The sequence below is a fragment of the Aotus nancymaae genome, unplaced genomic scaffold, assembly GCF_030222135.1.
Source record: "Aotus nancymaae isolate 86718 unplaced genomic scaffold, 86718_ANA_hifiasm-v0.15.2.pri h1tg000019l, whole genome shotgun sequence".
Taxonomy (NCBI): domain Eukaryota; kingdom Metazoa; phylum Chordata; class Mammalia; order Primates; family Aotidae; genus Aotus; species Aotus nancymaae.
In genome coordinates, this window is record NW_026988431.1 from 50,235,451 (window position 1) to 50,256,130 (window position 20,680).

The 20,680-nt window shown below is 40.9% G+C and overlaps 2 protein-coding genes across 3 annotated transcripts in view; one reads left to right on the plus strand and one right to left on the minus strand.

The window, feature by feature from the left end:
• The window catches only part of VEPH1 (ventricular zone expressed PH domain containing 1), a 221,069-nt gene that overhangs the window by 129,295 nt on the left and 71,094 nt on the right, over positions 1-20,680 (minus strand). For all 3 annotated transcript variants that reach the window (XM_012447362.3, XM_012447363.3, XM_012447364.3), the window contains exon 6: positions 12,117-12,326. In XM_012447362.3, coding sequence (XP_012302785.1) covers positions 12,117-12,326 — 210 coding nt within the window. The remainder of the gene's footprint in view (positions 1-12,116; positions 12,327-20,680) is intronic.
• Positions 1-20,680, plus strand: part of PTX3 (pentraxin 3) — a 53,760-nt gene that overhangs the window by 17,352 nt on the left and 15,728 nt on the right.

Here is a 20,680-nt window from a genome sequence, read left to right on the forward strand (position 1 = left end):
GGAAGCAAATTTCAGTTAATAGAATGGGGTGTGAAGATACCCCTGGCTAGGATGTCTGCAAAAGAAAAAGTCTGAAATATGCTTGCCTGGAGAAAACCATCAGTTTCCAAATTCCTTTCCATTCATTTGTGAGTTTCCCTTTACGTAAATGGTGGAAATAGAATAAAACAGTTTAGGACTTTTGGATAGGGTTGTGTTGAGATCTTAACACATTTGGTTTAATCTTGACATTTTTCAATACAAGAACAGAAGAGTCACCTCATTGTATCGATAGTGCCTATTGGTATATTGTATGGGATGCTAAAATCCATGCATCTTGCCTTTGAGGTCATTCTCATTTCTTAAGATGAAGGAAGGTAGAATTGTTTTCTTCAGGGAACATTCGTAACTTTTGCTGTTGCCCCTCTATCACTCTCTTACTCCCCACCTTTATTTCATATTTACTAGTTAAGAAAGCCAAACAGTGCTTTAGAAATGTGTAGCTGTCATGGAGAAGGTAGGCTCTGGAAACTGTTCTGGATGAAGAAAGGAAGATTTGAATGAAATAGGAACTCTCATCGCTCATGGTGGGAGAATGCTGCCTACAGCTTAAGGAAGTTTGCCCTCTTAAAGCAGAAAGCAGCAGAAGAAAGAACTGGAGAGAATGGAAATGGAAGTAGGAGTTTAGTCTAATCCAGGGATTTAAAAAATCAACCACACATAGTAAATAAAGATTTCAATGAAGCAAGATGGTTAGAAAGGTTTACTTTCTACTTTTCTGAGTGAATTGTTAGCTGTTTAGACCTCAATGGGATCTATACTGCACTGAAGGTTGGGAAACATTACCCAGACCACTTTCATTTATTCATCAACAGTTCTGGAAACATTTATTTTCTGTTTATCTCATATTTATCAATCTTAAAAAACAACAAATATTTCTTCATTTACTTTATTACTTAGCAAGAAATAAACTGATGTCAAGATACCCTCTCTGTAATTTATTACATGTCATCTACATGAATACTCATAGATAACAGCAACCATTTTGGTTACTATTATGATCAATACCTATGAACATTTTGGTGTGATAGTGTATTGCTGTTAAGTCAACTGTTAGATGCATGTTTTCTTAGAGGGCTTAAGCTCAGTTCATGTAAACCAGTACTAAGTTCCTAAGTCCTACTCACTACAAAATAAATACAGGCTTAACTTTTTTGATAAATAATGAAGAAAGCTAAAATGTAAATATAATTCCAAAACAGTATAGTTAGTCATGGCTTTGCAACAAAATTCATCTACTTTCAAGTACTCTCTTCATGTATTTTGACAGTACAACTGTTTACAATTTTACATCATAGTGATAATACCTCTGTGTCAAATCCTGCAGGGAGTTCTGGGAATGCTTTCAGATCCTGCTTGAACTACAAAAAAATCAAATAACATTAAAAAAAATAAAAACAAGAACTTAAACAATAGAAAAGACTTGTACATATCTCCTGTGATATTCTGTGTGAACCATTAATTCAGAACACCCTCTATCTTTATACGGGAGTGGGAATGAAGTGAGTAATTCTAATAATATTACACAAAAACGTCAATGCATCACAGTTCTTGCCTAGGAAAGAATAATTTCTTTTTCTTTTATTTTTTAAGAGAGGGGGTCTTGCTTTGCTGCTACACTGGAGTGTAGAGGCACAATCATACTGCCTTGAACTCCTGGGCTCAAGTGAGTAAAGGATCATTTCTAAGTGAATAAAAAAGTCCCTTTTTATAGCAGAGGGATTGAATTTTATTTAACATTGCACTCCTTATACTGCCTTGCATACAGCAGGTGTGTGATAAATGTTCATAAACTGTATTGTCGATAATGCATAATATTTCCTGACTTCATGTATATACGGACATTGTCAAAGATTATGACTGTTAAAGGTTATTGATTATTTACATAAAAACAAGTGGATCTCACAAAGAAAACTGTGTGGGTATAGCTGTGTGTGTGTCTGGAAACATATATGCATCAAGCATGTATATATATGTGTGGGCATGTCTAGACTCCCCAGGTTCTCTAGCAGATAAATCCTGTAGAGCCTGGGTCCTCAGGAGCAGTACTACTTATACTTTCATGTGCATACACACCACTTGGGCATCTTGTTAAATTATGGATTCTGATTCAAGTTCCTGAGTGACACTCAATACTACTTGTCTGGGCACTTTGGGAACCACATGGGATAGAGGCTGGCAGATCCTAAAAAACCAGTAGCCACAACTGTTGACTAGAACCCAATGTCTATAGTTTTCATGGCCTCCTCAAACACACCTTGCCATGTCATCAGATGTCATCTACTAGTAAAAGACACTGATGGTCAGTCAAGTCCCAGTGTCTATGGAACAGTTAGTTGGCAAGTACCTGTGAACCATCTGCTATGAGCTAATTACTTGGAAGGGTTGTGCCAGGGTCACGAGGAGGTGTAAGGTATGGTTCCTTCCTTCAAAGTGCTTATAGTGGGTTGGGAGTGTATGTATTCATGCACTAAATAAATTAAAAGCAAATGCAACTGGAAAACAATCAGATGCTAAACTCTGTGTTATAGATGTACATTCTCAAATGTACATTCAGAGCAGGGCAGATTGCAATGGCTTGGGGAAGTTCTAGAAATGTCTTTGTCTTGGATTGGGCTTCCCAGAAATGGACAGACCCTGAGATGATTTCAGTGCAAATCATTTATTTGGAAACTTCAGGAAACCAATAGGGGAATAGAAGAGTGAGAAAGAGATGGCAAACAGCTTAAAAAGTAGTCTGGAAAATTCTAGGGAGAGTTTATTTCATTTGAGGGGTAAAGGAGTTATGGGAGTTTACAATACACCAACTCCCATCACTGGTTGTGGGATGCCATTAGACAGTATTCACTCCTCACATATGCATATGCCATGTGTGTTAGCAGAATGGTTTGTGAAGTCGGGGAAGCCATAGGCAAAGAAATTCAAATACTAACCATTGGGAGTAGAAATCAAGTGATTTTGGTCTGAGAGCTACATACAGGCAGGGTGAGGACCTGCTATCATCTTAAAAGAGCAGCAGGATTTGAACTGGAATTGGCAACTGCTTTGTCCTCTTCAACCAATCTGTTGCCAATGCCCAGTTGTCCTTTCTGGTGAATCTGAGGTTTGTTCACTTCTTAGGCTCATGGCTAGAAAGGGCACTTACTAAGTGGTGGCTTCCTGCCTTTCTTGAGGCAGCACCTACTTCCCTCCAAGACACCACTGTATGAAAGTCAGATGGTCCTCCTCTGGAAAGAGGAAGATAAAAATCTCTGGGGACCAGACTGCCCACTTCTGGGGTTTGATCCTGGTCATGAAGACACCCTTTCTATGTGCAGCCATGTCATGGGACTTGCGAAGCCGTCCGGCTCACAGGGAACTGCAGGTCCTCTGTGGATTTGGTCAGTTGGCTCAAATTACGGTTGATAATTACAAGACATTGTTAAAAATTTTTGCAACATGTAACCTTTGTAACCAACACTTACCACTCTAAATTTACAAGTATTTTGGGACTGTTTGTCCTTTCACCAGCTCTTTAGTTTCTTAGGAATTCTAGGGTACATAGGATTGCATTTACTTATCTGTCCTATGAAGGGAAATAAAATATTGTTCCTAGAATCAGCCAAGAGAAGGTGGAAAACAGGAACTATCTGCTAATCAATAAGGAGTTTTCATAATCCGACCTAGCCCACTGTCCAGCTCCATCTCTCCCCCTCCCCTCCATTATTCATCCTATGCTCCAAGCACTTGAAATCCTTCACAGTTTCTAGAAGACTCAAGACCTTTTCCTGACTGATTGTCATTGAATGCAATGACTTCCCATGGATACCTTCCTCCTCTTCCCCTGACATAACCCTATCATCTTACAAGCCAAACTTATAATGCTATTCTAAAACTCCCTCACATGGGGTTAGTTCCTTCCTTCCTGGTCCAGTTCAAAATTCAGTAACAGCAAGTAACAAATTCAATTCCAATTTCTGTTTTTACATCTTACTCATCCCCAATTGTGAGCTCCGATATGGCAGGAACCATATCTTTCTTTCCTCTGTGTCCCCATCACCAGTACTGGACCTTATACTTGGAAAGAATCAGCAGCTCCGCCCTATATCACTGAGGGAGAGAGGATATGCAGTATCAGTACTCTTATTTGAAAGTATATTTTGTATGTACTAAAAGTCTGCCTTTGTTTTCCTTATACTTTGTAAGAGGTTTATTGTTAATATTATTTACAGTTAACATGTACCCTTTTAAACAATGCAAATAAAAATAAATTTTCATTTTGGAAAAAATCCTTCCCCAATCCATGACCATTTTGCAATATTAAGTCGCAGCCTCTGGCACCTACAAAGGCCTAAGAAAATATATCCCCAATGTCACTGAACCTACCAAAGTTTTAACTAAGTTGATCATCCTTGGGGAAATTGTGCTTTTAAGTCACAGGTCCTTCCTCTTGTAGAATGGCCCCAGATTTTTTTTAGTCTTGATTTGTAATTTAAAGGTGTAAATCATCCACCCAGCTCCCATTTCTCAGGATGTTATTCAACAGCCAGGATGAGGACAGTAATGTGGTTCTCAGTTGCCTTTGTCATTCTTTTCCTTTTCCTCCTGAAAGTGTTTTTGTAGGCATGCCGGATGTCACAGAAACATGACCTGGGCAAGATGTGTGTCACTTCTTTACTTGAAAAGTGTCCATGACTCTCAGTCCAGAGAGGATGTAATGAACACGCCCTGATGCTTAGCCAGCATATTCCAGCTAGTTAGAAAAACAAGGCAGAGGGCACAGGATTTAACACACAGGATGGCAGTGGCTGCACTCAGGGACATGCCATTTGATTCTTCACAGATGTGGGCTATTGATCTGCAGTGAAGGAAAAACAAGTGGCCATAGAATCCTTCCATGCGCTATCAGATTATCCGTAAAAAATTTTTGAAGCACCCCGTCTCTGTTTCTACCACTAGGTCTGCTGCCTTGTAGGTCTGGCACAGAAGAGGGGCATGGTAATGGAGTGCATGCTACATACTGGTATGGGCTTTCTAATATGACCAGGTCCTAAAGTAAAGATGACTATTAAACTAAAACTTGTTCCAGTCCACTTATTTGAGACTTAAATATATGGAAAGATACATGAATTCAAGTTGGCCTCTCAAAAAAAAATCAATGCCATTCCTAAAGCATTCTCTTTTCCAAGTTGACCCATGTTAGGAAAGAGGACTATAATAGCGATAATACCTAACAAGTGGGCTGAGACCACTTGCATGGCTAAGAGAGTCTAATTAGGGAAGAAAATAATGAAAAAGTAAAACCCTCTAAAGTGGAAACAAACATTCTATTTCAGTCCTCCATGGACAAAAAACATCAGCTTAGTTTGGGTTTAACTTAAACCACTGCAGATTTAGTTAATAAGAGTTTTATAAAAATGGCTGCAAACTTATTTGAGCTGTTTATATAGGTGGGGGCGTGGGGACCACCTACCCTTTATGGAAAGCAATGTACTTCCAGTGACCCAAGAAAACAAGGCCTATTTTAATTTATGAAGTTTTATAAAATGAGGCTATTATTTTTGTTATCCTGATTTCTCCCAGGAATGGTGGTCTGTGATGTCAATGTAAAACAGATATACATTCCACCCTGAGGAAGAAAAATGTACATACACCAGTTATTTCTTAAAGAAGAAAAAAATGTGTAGCCAGTTCTGCTTTCCAGCTTTAATGATACATGTGGTTGTCTATGGCGCCTCATTCCTATTCTGTCTCCTGATTTTGACTGGTCCCACATACGCCTATCCACTCAGCTGCTTTCCTGGGAGAAGCAGAGGCAAGGTAAGCCATTTCCCTAGTTTTCATCTCCCTAATTTCAGTCTGTTAGGGTCATGTTTTAGCCTGTATACAAATAAATGCAATGAGAAAGCCTTGGGCCAAGCTGAGTAAAGTAATCAAGTGCTGACATTTATCAAATGTTTACTATTTGCTAAATACTGTTCCACATGGGTTAAGTCATTAAATCCTCACAACAAACCTATGAGGTGAATAACATTCCCATTTTACAGATGAGGAAACGTCAGTCAAGAGAGCTGATGTAAGTTGCCCATAGCTGGAGAGTGGCTGAGTCAGGATTGAAATCAAGGCAGGCTGACTCTGAGCCCACCCTCTTAGTCAACATGTTACTTTGCCCCCACCGTAAGCAAGCTCATTTATGTAATAGATTCTTGCACAGACAGTTCCTTGGTGGTGATCACTTCTCAGTTTACAGTAGTGAGGGCTACTTCTTGGAGCTGTACTTCAATGCATTTGCAACTTGCTGAGACCTCATATGTGAAAATCTCTTTATAATCTACCCAGTATCATCTTTCACTTTTGTCGCCTACCAGCAGCCATTATGGATGGCCATGGCTCACCACATGTTTATGGTATAGTGACTCCATATTCCACTGTCAACTTCATTATCATCTTTCACCTGCTAGATATCAGAGATAGCTTGTATAAGCTCAGAAATATACGGCCCTCTCCACACTAATATTTCCTCTTCCTCTCTCTTAAGTTATAATTATGTCAGTTAGGATAAATGGACAGAGACTTGATGGAACCAAAGTTCAAGTGAGAATTCAACCCTCAAATTTTAATTACTGGTGCTCTCAAGTACTCATTCAATCTTATAGCCAAGGTGAATTCAGGACTCAATATTTTATTTATTTACTCTGGAAGCTGAAAGACTTAGGGAGGAGAAAAAGACATGAACCTGCAAATTACAACATGACATGGTTGAGATACAACCGTCACACTTTTGAGGTACAACAAAATTACTATGGAATTATAGACTGGGAGTGACTAGCTTTGCCTAAGGGGACAGAGAAGAACTCACAGAGGAGGCATCATTTGAGCTGGGTCAGGTAAGGTAAGTAGGAGAAGGGGGTGAAAACTGTCCAGGCAGAATAAGCTGTGAAGATCTCAATGTATGTCAGAGTAAAGGTGTTCAGGGAAGGGTATAAAATCCTGAGTAGTCAGAACATAGGGGAATGAAGTAGACTGGACAGGTAAGAGCTGAAGCTACAGAAGGAAGTTGGGGCCACGCCAAGAGGTTTGCATAGTATCCCATAGGCAGCAGATGAGACCACAGAAGACTTTGTGCAAGGAAGTAGGATCACACTTGTATTTTTCCCTCTCTCATTGGCCTCTCTAGCTAGGCAGGTTTTGTTTGTTATATTGCTGCTGCTATTTTGTTGCTGCTAGTTGAAATGCATCAAGCATTTTTTTTAATATGCCAGGCACTGTGTTAAGTGCATTGTATGAATTGCTAGATATATGTTTGGGGAATGAACCCTTAGGTGATACTAAGAAGTCATTTCTGCTGTTGTCTGAAAGGTTTCCACTACAAACTTCTCATTTAAGAAAGACGAAATGGCCCATGTATTTTTGCTGTGTTTTGGGTACATTTAATCAAATACTATTTCTTATTTATGAATTTACTTCAACTGAGAATACCAGATAAATGGAGTAAATCCTGGAATTATAAACAACTGGATAGATCTTTACTGAAAGGTGCACCTCAAGGGCAACAGTTGATTGGTCCTCCCAGAAGCAAATTTCTCTGCCCTGGAAGTGGTCTGTGAGTCATTCATGACCTCCACAGTGACACCAGCACTATATGACTATTAAACATGGCTTTATTTACGCTTGGACAAAAAAGATCCCTGCGTTGATTTGGGAGGTAGAGAAAATAAGAATCTGTAGGATTTTTGTTGTTGTTCTTGTTGTATATATACAACTCTCCTCTGCTGAATGCAGTATAGATGGAAAAATTGTGATGACGCTATCAAGCTGTGGAAAACAGTTTGCTCACCCAGATGGGCCCTCATTTGAAAGACAGGCACACCTGGTCAGTTCCCAGTAGCCAGCCCTGCAATTCTTATACCTGGCTTCATGCAAGCATGGAGGGTAAGGCATAAGCCAATTAATAACTTGTGTGATTCCAGGCTGTCTCTACCCAATGACCAAATCTGGACTGAGGATTGCAAACCTTCAGGAGACTCTGCTCTTCTTAAAGATGAAACATGGGGTTTGCTGGAAGCCAGGAAACAAGGGAGGGCTCTAAAAGTATGCTCTGATCAGTCATAGAGTGTATATTATAAATGTCAGAGTAGGATCTCAAAGTTGAATTGGCTTTTCCTTATTTCCAAAATCTTTTAAATCCTGGCAATAAAATTATCTGATAGTTTGAACCCCTACACATAACTGAAAGAAGTACTTTGGTGTCAAAAACAAAAACTTCAAATGAAGTCAGTTTTTAGATGAGAACAGAATAGGATAAGAGAGAGGATCCTGGGGCCAGAGTTCACAAGGGTCCTGTGGCTGTCTTATAAGCACCCCTAAAATCCCCTTGCCTCATATAGTCCCATATTCTACTATTTCCCTATAGACCAAGCTTTCCACATACAAAGTAGTGGGACTTTTACAGGGCAGTTTTGCCTCTCTTTCTTTATTGACATTTCCTTTCACCTAGGAACCCAAGACCTCATACTGGGCATCTGCCCTCATGCCCAAGTCTCAATGTACCTCAGGAACTTCTTGTTTCTTTTTGGAAAGAGGCTAGGTAGAGATATACGTGCATACATATCTTGCCTATAGTTTTTGGTCTTTAGAAATACTGTTCCACAAGGTTTTATTTAGAAAGGTGGACAAATTTACTCAAATTAAGCTGTTTCTAGCTGCTTAGATGACTACACTTATTCTCGGGACATCTGAACTTTAGCATTCCTTACAGCTGAAAGAACTCTCTTACAGTAATATTTCAGGCACTAAAAATAATCAAGAAAGAGCATTATTTCTGAGCAAAGGAGCCTGCCTGACATTTGTAGGTGATTTTATTAGACTGATCCTAAATAAAATGGAATAATGGAATCAAATAATATCAGACCCATAAGAGAGGTAATCTGGTATAAAGCCATTAATTTTTGAGGAGAGAAAACAGATCCACAGACGTGAAATAAATGACCAGCTGCAGCAGCAACATCACTTTTTCTGCCTTTGTCCCCTGTTTAACTCAGCATGTGGCCACGCCCAAATCCAGGAGACATGTTCCAGTCTGCCTTGCAGCTACATATGGTCATATTCAGGTTTATGCTATTTAGCAAATGGGTTGTAAACAAAAGGTTGTGTTTGATGGCCTGGAAGATTCCTTCTCCACTTCCCCCTTCCTGCTGGCTGAAAGATTGTTGTAATGGGTGGAGACAGTGTCATCTTGGACCATGAGACAGAAGCTATATGCTTTCTGGTGTGCTCAGGAATGGTAGAGCAATAGGGTAGAAGGAGCCTGGGTCTCTGAAACATGGCACTCTAGGGAGATTGCCTTCTAGACTTCTTTATGTGTAAGAGAATCAGATATCTATCTTTGTTTAAGTTACTGTGGTTTTGGATTTTTGTGTAACTCTTAGCCAAGCCTACTCTAAGCTGCTATATCAATAGTCTAGAAAATTATCAAATTGATTAACAATGGCTTGATGGAAGAGAGCAGCATGGGTGATGGGCAAGGCCTGATTCTAAATCTAGAAAGAAAACACTTCAAATATTCTCTGTTACTAAATACTAAGGAAATTATAACTTAGTAGGAATTCTGTGGGGCCCAAGGACATTATTTAAAAGCTCCTCACATAATCCTAATATCTAGATATATCTAGATATACCTAGTAATTATCTGATCTACAATTGTTCTCTGCTGTGAGTCCGGGGTAGGTGGTGAATCAGAACCACCAGAATGAGTTGTTTCTTTTGGGGAAAAAAGCAAACAAATATAAATTCTGAAATAATTTATTCATCAGGCTATTTGGATCTACCTTTCCTTCTCCTGGTATCCACTGAGAGTCACATATATGTCACCAAATGAACTGTTCTCTTTCGGGTTAGCCTTTGATGTGACTGGGATCTGTGTTGCCATCCAAATCTTATGTTGAACTGTGATCCTCAGTGTTGGAGGTGGGGCCTGGTGGGAGGTGACTGGATCACGGGGCGGATGTCCCCTGTGCTGCTGCTCTCATGATAGTGAGTGAGTGCTCATGAGATCTGGTGTAGACCTCCCCACCTCTCCTCCTCCCGCTCTGGCCATGAGGTACCTGCTTCCCGTTTGCCTTCCACCATGACTGTAGGTTTTCCTGAGGCCTCCTCAGAAGCTGAGCAGATGCCAGTGTCATGCTTCCTGTTGCAGCCTTTGAAAGTGCAGGCCAATTAAACCTCTTTTCTTTATAAATTACCCAGTCTTAGGTATTTCTTTATAGCAGTGAAAAAATAGATGGAAACAACCTTAGTTCAGACAAACTGATAGTGATATAATTGCATGTGGTCAGATTGCATGTGGCTACTATTTTTCTTTTTCACAGATTACATTTTTCCATGGGAGTTTAGTCAATGCCAATGTGCATTACTATACATTAATGAATCATTTGTGATGATTCCAGGGCTTCACACCTCAGAGGTTGAACTTTTTTGGTCCTTGCAAAGATCCGCAAGGTCAGCAGATTCAGTTAAACAGCTGTCAGGTGAAGTCAGCCTAATAACACTCACACATACCAGTGGGTTCTTCTGGCAGAAAAGGTGACAGGCAGGGGAAAGCACTGCCAGGAGGCAGACTGTGGCGAGGCATTCCCAACAGCAGTGGACAGAAAGGGATTATACTAAGAGTACATCTGCACCAAAGAAATACCCTTTCAAGATCCATCCTCATGTTGACAAGTGCAAGCTTGGGAACTCCATTCTCCCACCCTCTTCTGGGAAGCCAGAGGAGACAGAGCCTCGACCAGGAGGAAGCCAGGCAGGACTCAAGGGGCTCACCATAATCTCAGAAGAAATATAATCAAAAAGCACCAAAGATGCATTTTAAGACAAAATTCAAAAATGGATGCCGAAAATACCAAAGATCTAATTGTAGCTGGATTACCAACCCAGTCTGAGTTTGGGTAAGTCACATAACTTTTCTGTTTTTTAATTTTATCCTATGCAGAATCAAGGGATTGAATTCAATGAACTATGAAATTTCTTTTAAAAGTTGGACAATTTTATATTTATCTAATGGTTAATTATTTTATATGTAAGTAGGTTAAAGGAAAGTAGGTTAAAGGAAAAGCTCTCAGTCAATTATAGATTTGTTTTTATTTTAAAATATAAAAATCCTAGATCCCAACATAAAGTCAAAAGAGAGATATTCATGTCATTGGAACATGAATCTCTGAAAACTTTCCTAATTGCTTAATCCCCATAAACTCTGATGGCATCCTGTTGTCCCTACTGAAAGATATCAGTATGCAAATATTTAGGCTAGTACCTTTAAACATCCATAAATGTTTATTTCACTCTCCCAAATAACATCATTCAGAGGACTGAAAACATTCTGAGCCCAGGCACTCATTGATATGATAGCTATGGACTCTCATTAGAGGGAAGTCTATTAAATCTAATTCTTTGCTTACTGATGGTCTCCTGCGTTAAGAGAAATTGCAACCTGAAATCAGATACAGCTGTTTTTTTTTTTGAGATGGAGTTTTGCTCTTGTTACCGAGGCTGGAATGCAATGGCACGATCTCAGCTCACCACAACCTCCGCCTCCTGGGTTCAGGCAATTCTCCTGCCTCAGCCTCCTGAGTAGCTGGGATCACAGGCATGCGCCACCATGCCCAGCTAATTTTTTGTATTTTTAGTAGAGATGGGGTTTCACCATGTTGACCAGGATGGTCTCGATCTCTTGACCTCGTGATCCACCCTCCTCGGCCTCCCAAAGTGCTGGGATTACAGGCGTGAGCCACCGCGCCCGGCCTACAGCTGTTTTATTAGTTGTTGTTACTGCAAAGTGGTCTCGAATCTCTCAGTGCTCTCTCCATTTTAACCCTCCTTCTTCAGGTGACACAGCAACAATAAAAGACTCACTTCCTAAGTCTTCCCTATAACCCTGCTACTTGACTCAGAGGCCATTGTCCATGTAAAGGGATTGAAAGAGAAATTGGAACTCCCAGAATTCCCAGGACAAATTTGTAGGTCATAGAGCTCCAATGGATTAAATAGGTTGGTTTAAGTACCAGTGCAATTCAGGGGAATGGAGAGAAAAAAGTTAAACTTACTTCATCCACATGCCCAACAGCTCCATAAATCCTTGCCATCTGTCCGATGAGGTAGGGGAATCTCTCACCAATCTCCTTTAGCATTGGAAGAAAACTGTTCAAAGCCACTGGCTCATAGCTTGCGACCTCTATGAGGATGTTTAGGATGATGTCATTATGGGTTGAATCCTTCAAATGCCCAATTAGGAAGGGAATACACTTCTGAACTGCCTATAAAGAGAGAGGAGAGGAGGAGGAGGAAAGAAAGAGAAAAGTTAATTAAATCAGAATTAATTTTGAAAGCAAACTTTTTTGTATAAAACCTGAACTCAACACATTCTGGGATTATTTCCCTCATTGGTATTCAAGCAAATCTCCCAAGTTTAGAATTTAAAATTTATAATAAAATCTTCATAGCCTTTAGTTTCTTTTGCTTTTGATCTGTGCCTTGCTATTGAAAAGTGAAGTTTAAAGTAATGCTTCAGTGTTACTATTCATAAATCAAGTTTTGATGTGTTATTTCCTTATTGGGAATGCTATACTTCCTCCAATCACCATGAAAGCTGCAGTTTAAAGGACAATTTAAGTAGGGGGGAGATCCTTGTTGACTTTAATCAAAGCCTTCAAAATGGAGAAATTCAGTTTAGAAATGTTTAATAAATAAAAATAAGAAAGCAGAAAAGATCTCACATTTTCTTCAATTTTCCATTTTGATCACAAAAATATAATAAGATAAAATTATTAAAGCAAAAATGATTTATATCATAGTCTCATTATCTTAATATATTTTCTTGATTCTTATGAATGTAAAGGTGAAATTTATCCTAGAAAATGGAACTCTTTTGTGGAATAAAGACACTATGTTAGTATGTCACATACTGATATTTTAATGAATTGTTTTGTCTGCTAAAGTGAAGAATTATAAAGGGAAACCTGTGGGAAACTGAACAATAAAGGCGAAACAGATGAAACAGATTTGCCCATCCATATTTCTGCTTTGTTTATTTCTTTGTTTGTGTTTGATTTACTTTATTGATTTGTCATTTTTTGGGTAGGGAAAACATTAAATGTAGCTTCCAGTATTAAAACCAAATCTGATCACAGCACCATCTTCCCAAAGCTGAACTCATAATCCACCCCCTGCCAAAAACCTGCTTCTCTCTCCCACCACCCCTCTGGCCCCAAGTGCCTCCTTTCCCTATAAATGACATCACTATCCACCTGGCCACTCAAACTAGAAACTGTTTCTCCCTTACCAGCCACCATTATCCAAGCAATTACCAAGTCCTATTGTGTCCAGTACCCAAGAATCCCACAGATCTGTCCATTCCCTTCTCTTTATATTCATCCATTCATTCACTCATTCACACTTGTTGAGTTCTTCCTATTTGCAAGCTATAGGTGATTGATAGGGATAACAATAAGTCTGACAAGATTCCTGCCTTCATGGAATAATTTACTGTTTAGTAAAGGAGACATTCAGCAAAAGTCATAATCACATCAGAAATGAATAATTATAAATTTTAATAAATCCCATATAGAGAAAATGTAGGGCTCTGTGAGAGACTGTCCCAGGGCCCTAATTTAGGCTAAGCATCAGCGAAGGCCTCTCTCAGGGGGACATGGAGCTGAGATCACTGACTCAGGCATCCCACACATCAGTTTTTCCTAAAAAGTCTCCGTGCCTTCAGTCTTGCCCATCCAATCTCTTTTCAGCTTTAGTCACAATGGTGTTTTTTCCTGCCTTAAAACCCTGCAGTCACTTGCCCTTGTTTTCAATCTGACTCCTATCCATCTTCCCACACTCAGTTCCTTGACCACTTGGTCCACCTTCCCCCAGTCCAGACCCCACTACGTATCACACATCAACTATGATGAATTTTTTTTTTTAAGTTCTTAACTTGCTAAATTTTCTTTTTCATCTGGGATTTTACTCATGTGATTTGCTCTTCCCGGAATTCTTGTTGCCCCTATTTTGCTTGAGTAACTCCTGATCATTCTTGAGACCTCAGATGAACTGTTATTTCCTTAAAAAGCCTCCCTCAGCTCCTCTCCTCTTCCTTCTCAGTCTAGTGCCCTTGTGGAAGTTCCCATTGTACCATAAACGGCCTGAGCAGGTCCTTCACATGCTTTCTTCTTACTGCTGGTCTAGATGCATGAAGCATTCCCACACATTGCCCTCCCTAGAGAGCCCACTCAGTTTACCTCCAAGTTACAGAGTATCAGGAATGCTTTAACGCAGACACAGAAGCTCTACTTGAATTCCAATTTCACAAGGTCAGAACCTCCTTATTTAGCTTCCTATTTCACCTGAAATGAATTAGGCTTAACTTGAAAGCCTTGGTATTTCTGATTGTCACCACTTATTTCCCTTTCCCTTCTCAGTGAACCCTTTCTGTTTCTCCACATTTCCTTCTATCCCCCTTGCCCACTGTCTAATTAAGGAAGAGGTGAGAGAGAAGGTGAATCAGGCGGTTTCTGTATTGTTCCACCTGTGGTGACAGACCCCTTGAAATCAAGGGTGCACTCTAGTTCTAGGAGTGCTGGCAGCAGCAACAGAGCATGAAGAGCTGAGGGAGGCAAGTGGAGGGGATGCTTTACCATGAAGGTAGGGCTGACAGGAGACAGGACTCAGCAATCCCCCCATTACAACTTCTTCCCCCCAGGGAGAATCCTGGCACAGGTTGGGTCCATCCACATCACTGTAGGTGCTCCCTAAACCCTGGCCTCTTTGTTCTGGGATCCATACTCAGCACCCACAGTACCTAGCACAATGTGAGTTCACTCTCTCCTCATTTTGTTTACTCTCCTTCTCTTGTCTAGTCCACCCTCAAACTGCCCTCTCTCCCATACCTTCTCCTATGTCTTCTGGAATTCTCATTTGCTTCACAAGCCAGAGCCTTACAGTCTTGATTCTTTAGTGTGTTGAGGTCAAAAGATTTCATTGGTTGGAATTAGACTGGGTTTGTATTGCTGCTTGGCCTGATCTGTCTGGCTTTGGGAAAGTGACCTAGCTAGTGTGAAGCCCAGATTGTCTCTGTAGGATAGCTTTAGGGAAGGTAGTATGACTCTGATGGTCACTGGGGGACACGGAAGTTGAAAGGCTGATGAAGATGAAGTGCATGTGAAAAGCCACCTCACCCACCAGGTCACCCTTTGGTACCACCACTGTTCTTATTAACCTCTCCAAACTTTAGCTTCTCTATTTCTAAAATAAAAAGCTTGTTGTAGGAAATAAATGCGACGTCTGTGATATACCTACATAGTGCCTGGTACATGGTATGAGTTCAGTCACTATTAGTGCCATTGTCCAAGCTCCCCTGCCTGCTGGGACCAGCACCGAGAAAATGCCTTCTCTTGTAGCCTTCTCTACAGTGGAAGTGGAAGTGGAAGCTGCCCAGTTATTTCTCCAGTTGGGGGCCTCTGCTCTAGGTGATCCAATAATTCTTCAACTCCATTCTTCACCCCAAACTACTGTACCTTTGCTCATCCTTTCTGTCCTCAATCCTTTCCAAAATTGGTTCTCCCACTTGTGCTCTGGAATACATTCCACATCTTCCTTCAGCACCTTGTTCTGTCTCCTATTTCCTCTCACATCTTCAATCCCTTTTTTCTTACTGTGTCTTTAACCCTTCTTGTTTCTTCTGAAATTTCTGAATTGGCAGTCCATACTCACATGGTCCTTTCCTAACCTTCCCTTCCATATGCAATTCACAATAAATGACTAACTCCCCCCACCCTGCCTCACAGATGCTGCCTTTTATAAAAAAGATACAACTGGTGAGCCCCAGTTGCCAAATCCAAGGTCAATGCCTGTCTCTTGTATTCTTTACTTCTCTAGACCTTGACCCTGTTGAGCCACTTTTTCTCCTTTGGAGGACACAGCACGACTTTTCCTTTTTCTTCATGTCTTCGGTCTTTTTGTCTCTTGTTAAATTAAATTTATTCATTTCTTAATTCAGTAACTTTTTATTCAAATCCTACTATGTAAGCCAGCACTACACTAGGGAGTGCATATGAATATGTAGATAAGAGTCCCATGTACCTCAAGGAATTTACAGTGCGCTGAAAGAAACAGTCATGCAAAAATAATGACATATTGTTCTATGGGCAAAAGGGACAGTGCATACTGTAACAGAGAAGTTCCCAGTCCTCTGCCTGAGCTCTAGCCTTGCTACTCAATGTGTGGTCCCTCAAAGCAACAGCAGCAGCACCATATGGGTACTTGTAATAAAGACACAGTTGGGGTCCCCAGTTGTGTCTACTGAACCTACTGAACCAAAATCCCCGGGAGTAAGGCTCAGGCATTGGTCATCCTTGTTGGTCTCATTTCCTGAAGCTTCCTGTGAATCCTGCTTTCCCATATCCAAGATTCCTAGCTCTGAATCATCTGCATAAAAGTATGCATTCTTCATGGTATGACCCTGACGTCACTCCCTTTGTGGAGCTTCATGGCATCTATTCCCTCGTAAAGTAGAATTTATCATCCCCTCTCTCTGTTTATACCATTTGCAAAGCATTTATCACCTTGTTTAATTTGGTTCTATGTTAGTTCTCAGTTTGGTTCTATGAATGTTTATTGAGCTCTATCAGGTACTATGGAAAAGTCTAAGATACAAAGGAAAAAATAAATCATTTCTTGTCAAAGGGCCTTGCAGTCTATTGTGGCTAATTATGCATATAACTATTCTTTCTTGCTTTTCTTTGAATAATTTGGATGTTGAATACAAATGTTCCAGTGTTCACTTTAGTATTGATTGATTTTTTTTTTCAACTGGTGAATAGTGACATTAAAAAGAAATGGGGCAGGCCAGGCGCGGTGGCTCACGCCTGTGATCCCAGCACTTTGGGAAGCTGAGGCAGATAGATCATGAGATCAGAAGTTCAAGACCAGCCTGACCAAGATGGTGAAACCCTGTCTCTACTGAAAAAAAAAATACAAAAATTATCTGGGTGTGGTGGTGCGTGCCTGTAATCCCATACACTCAGGAGGCTGAGGCAGAGAATTGCTTGAACCTGGGAGGCAGAGGTTGCAGTGAGCTGAGATGGTGCCACTGCACTCCAGCCTGGGTGATAGAGTGAGACTTCATCTTAAAAAAAAAGAAAGAAGAAAATAAATGGGGCAACCATAATTAAATAACCTTGGGCTAACCATTAATATTCACTGTGCACACATGTTGGTTGATATGGTTTGGCTCTGTGTTCTCACCAAAATCTCATCTTAAATTGTATTCCCATAGTTCCCACATGTTGTCAGAAGGACCTGGTGGGAAATAATTTGAAGAAGGGGGGCAGTTTTCCCCATACTATTCTCATGGTAGAGAATAAGTCTCATGAGATCTGATGGTTTTATCAGGGGTTTCTGCTTTTGCAAATTCCTCATTTTCTCGCCACCATGTAAGAAGTGCCTTTTGCCTCCCGCCATGATTCTGAGGCCTCCCCAGCCATGTGGAATTGTAAGTCCAATTAAACCTCTTTTTCTTCCCAGTCTTGGGTATGTCTTTATCAGCAGCATGAAAATGGACTAATACAGTAAATTGGTACCAGTGGAGTGGGCTGTTGTTGAAAAGATACCCAAAAATGTGGAAATTGCTTTGGAACTGGGTAACTGGCAGAGGTTGGAACAATTTGGAGGGCTCAGAAGAAACAGGAATATGTGGGAAAATTTGAAACTTCTTAGAGACTTATTGAATGGCTTTCACCAAAACCCTGATAGCAACATAAACAATAAGATCCAGGCTGAGGTGGTCTCAGATGGAGATGAACTTGTTGGAAACTAGAGCAAAGGCCACTCTTGTTATGTTTTAGCAAAGAGACTGACAGCATTTTGCCCCTGTCTTAGCAATTTCTGGAACTTTGAACTTGAGAGAGATGATTTGGGGTGTCTGGTGAAGAAATTTCTAAGCAGCAAAGCATTCAAGAGGTGACTTGGGTGCTATTAATGGCATCCAGTTTTATAAGGGAAGCAGAGCATAAAAGTTTGGAAAATTTGCATCCTGACAATGTGATAGAAAAGAAAAACCTATTTTCTGAGGAGAAATTCAAGTAGACTACAGAAATTTGCGTTAAGTATTGAAGTCAAATGTTAATCCCCAAGACAATGTGGAAAATATCTCCAGGGAATGTCAGAGGGTTTCATGGTAGCCCCTCCCATCATAGACCGAGAGACCTAGGAGGAAAAAATGGTTTCGTGGGCAAGGCCCAGGGTCCCTGGGCTGTGTGTGGCTCAGGGACTTGGTGCCCTGTGTTCCAGACACTCTAGCTATGACTGAAAAGGGGCTAATGTACAGTTCTGGCCGTGGCTTCAGAGGGTGTAAACCCCAAGCCTTGACAATTTCCATGTGGTGTTGAGTGCACAGAAGTCAAGAATTGAGGTTTGGGAACCCCCGTCTAGATTTCAGAGACTATATGGAAATGCCTGGATGTCCAGAGAAAAGTTTGCTGCAGGGATGGGGGTCTCATGAAGAACCTCTGCTAGAGCAGTGCAGAAAGGAAATGTTGGGTCAGAGCCCCCACACAGTAAAGCCCAGCCTGTGAAAGCAGCCAAGAGGGATGCTGTACCCTGAAGAGTCACAGGAGCAGAACTGCCCAAGACCATGGGAACCCTTGCATCGGTGTGACTCAGATGTGAGACATGGATTCAATGGAGATCATTTTGGAGCTTTAATATGTGACTGCCCTGCTGGATTTCGGACTTGTGTGGGACCTGTAGCCCCTGGTTTGGCCAATTTCTCCCATTTAGAACAGCTGCATTTACCCAATGCCTGTACTCCCATTGTATCTAGGAAGTAACTAACTTGCTTTTGATTTTACAGGCTCATAGGCAGAAGGGACTTACGTTATCTCAGATAAGACTTTGGACTGTGGACCTTTGAGTTAATGCTGAAATGAGTTAAGACTTTGGGGTACTGCTGGGAAGGCGTGATTGGTTTTGAAATGTGAGGACATGAGATTTGGACGGGCCAGGGGTGTAATGTTATACTTTGACTCTGTGTCCCCACCAAAATCTCATCCTGAATTGTATTTCCACATCCCACATGTTATGGGAGGGACACATTGGGAGATAATTTGAATTATGGGGGTGGGTCTCCAATACTGTTCTCATGGTAGTGAATAAGTCTCATGAGATCTGATGATTTTATCAGGGGTTTCTGCTTTTGTATCTTCCTTATTTTCTCTTGCTGCCCCCATGTAAGAAGTGCCTTTTGCCTCCTGCCATGATTCTGAGGCCTCCCCAGCCATGTGGAACTGTAAGTTGAATTAGACCTCTTTTTCTTACCAGTCTTGGGTATGTCTTTATCAGCAGCATGAAAACGGACTAATACATTGGTTCCCTCTAGAATCCATTTCTAATTCCCTCTTCCTGGCAGCTTCTAGTTTCTGTCTGTGTATCCTCCAGTTCAGGAGAAGCACTAGGAGTACAGCATGTGCCCTAAACAGAGAGAATATCAAGACTTTTGTTGGATGTTGGTGGCAGTGATAGATGTAGGAGAAGCAAAGTGCCAAGAGAACCCCGAGCACCTATTGGAGATGACAAGGAGAAAGCCTGTGGAAAATGGAAGCCTAGAAGTCAAATCTGAGAAATCAAAATAGAAAAATTGTTTGTTCACATTATTTTTGAATCACACCTCATCTGAATTTTTTCCCATCACATTAGCTATAAATTCCTTTCACTGATGAAACTATTCTGGTTTGGGTGTTCTATTACTGATAATCATAAACATCCTAATTGTTACAGTCTTCTACTTGAATCCAAAGAATGACAACTTATTTGCTATCTAGAGAATGAGTCTTTGCTCTCACTATAGGATGATTAATTCACAAATAGGATTAAGTGTAGGTCTTTTCTTGGTCTTACCTGAGAAACTACAGTTCCTAGGACTGCACAGCCACATTAAACTTTCTTTAATGCCACACTACAATAACTACAGATTTGCACATTTGTTGCTTTTCTATTTATTTATTTATAGTACAGAGTCTCACTCTGTCACCCAGGCTGGAGTGTAGTAGCTCAATCTCAGCTCACTGCAACTTCTGCTGCCTGGGTTGCAGAAGCAATTCTCCTTCCTCAGCCTCCCAAAGAGCTGGGATTACAGGCTCCTGCCACCATGCCTGGCTAATTTTTGTATTTTTAGTAGAGGTGGGGTTTCACCATCTTGGCCAGGCTGGTCTTAAACTCCTGACCTCGTGACCCACCCACGTGGGCCTCCCAAAGTGCTGGGATTACAGGCATGAGCCACCACACCCAGCACATTTGTTGCTTTTCCTTACTGTATCTGTATGATGATTTTTTTTTTTTTTTTTTGAGACAGGGTCTCACTCTGTCACTCAGGCTGGAGTGCAGTGGCATGATCATGGCTCACTGCAGCCTCAACTTCCCTGGCTCAGGTGATTCTCCCACCTCGGCCTCTTGAGTAGCTGTGACTACAGGTGCACTCCACCATGCCCTGCTAATTTTTGTAATTTTTTGTACACACAGAGTTTCACCATGTTGCCCAGGATGGCCTCAAAGTACTGGCCTCAAGTGATCCACCCACCTCAGCTTCCCAAAGCGTTGAAATTACAGGTATGAGCCACCATGCCCG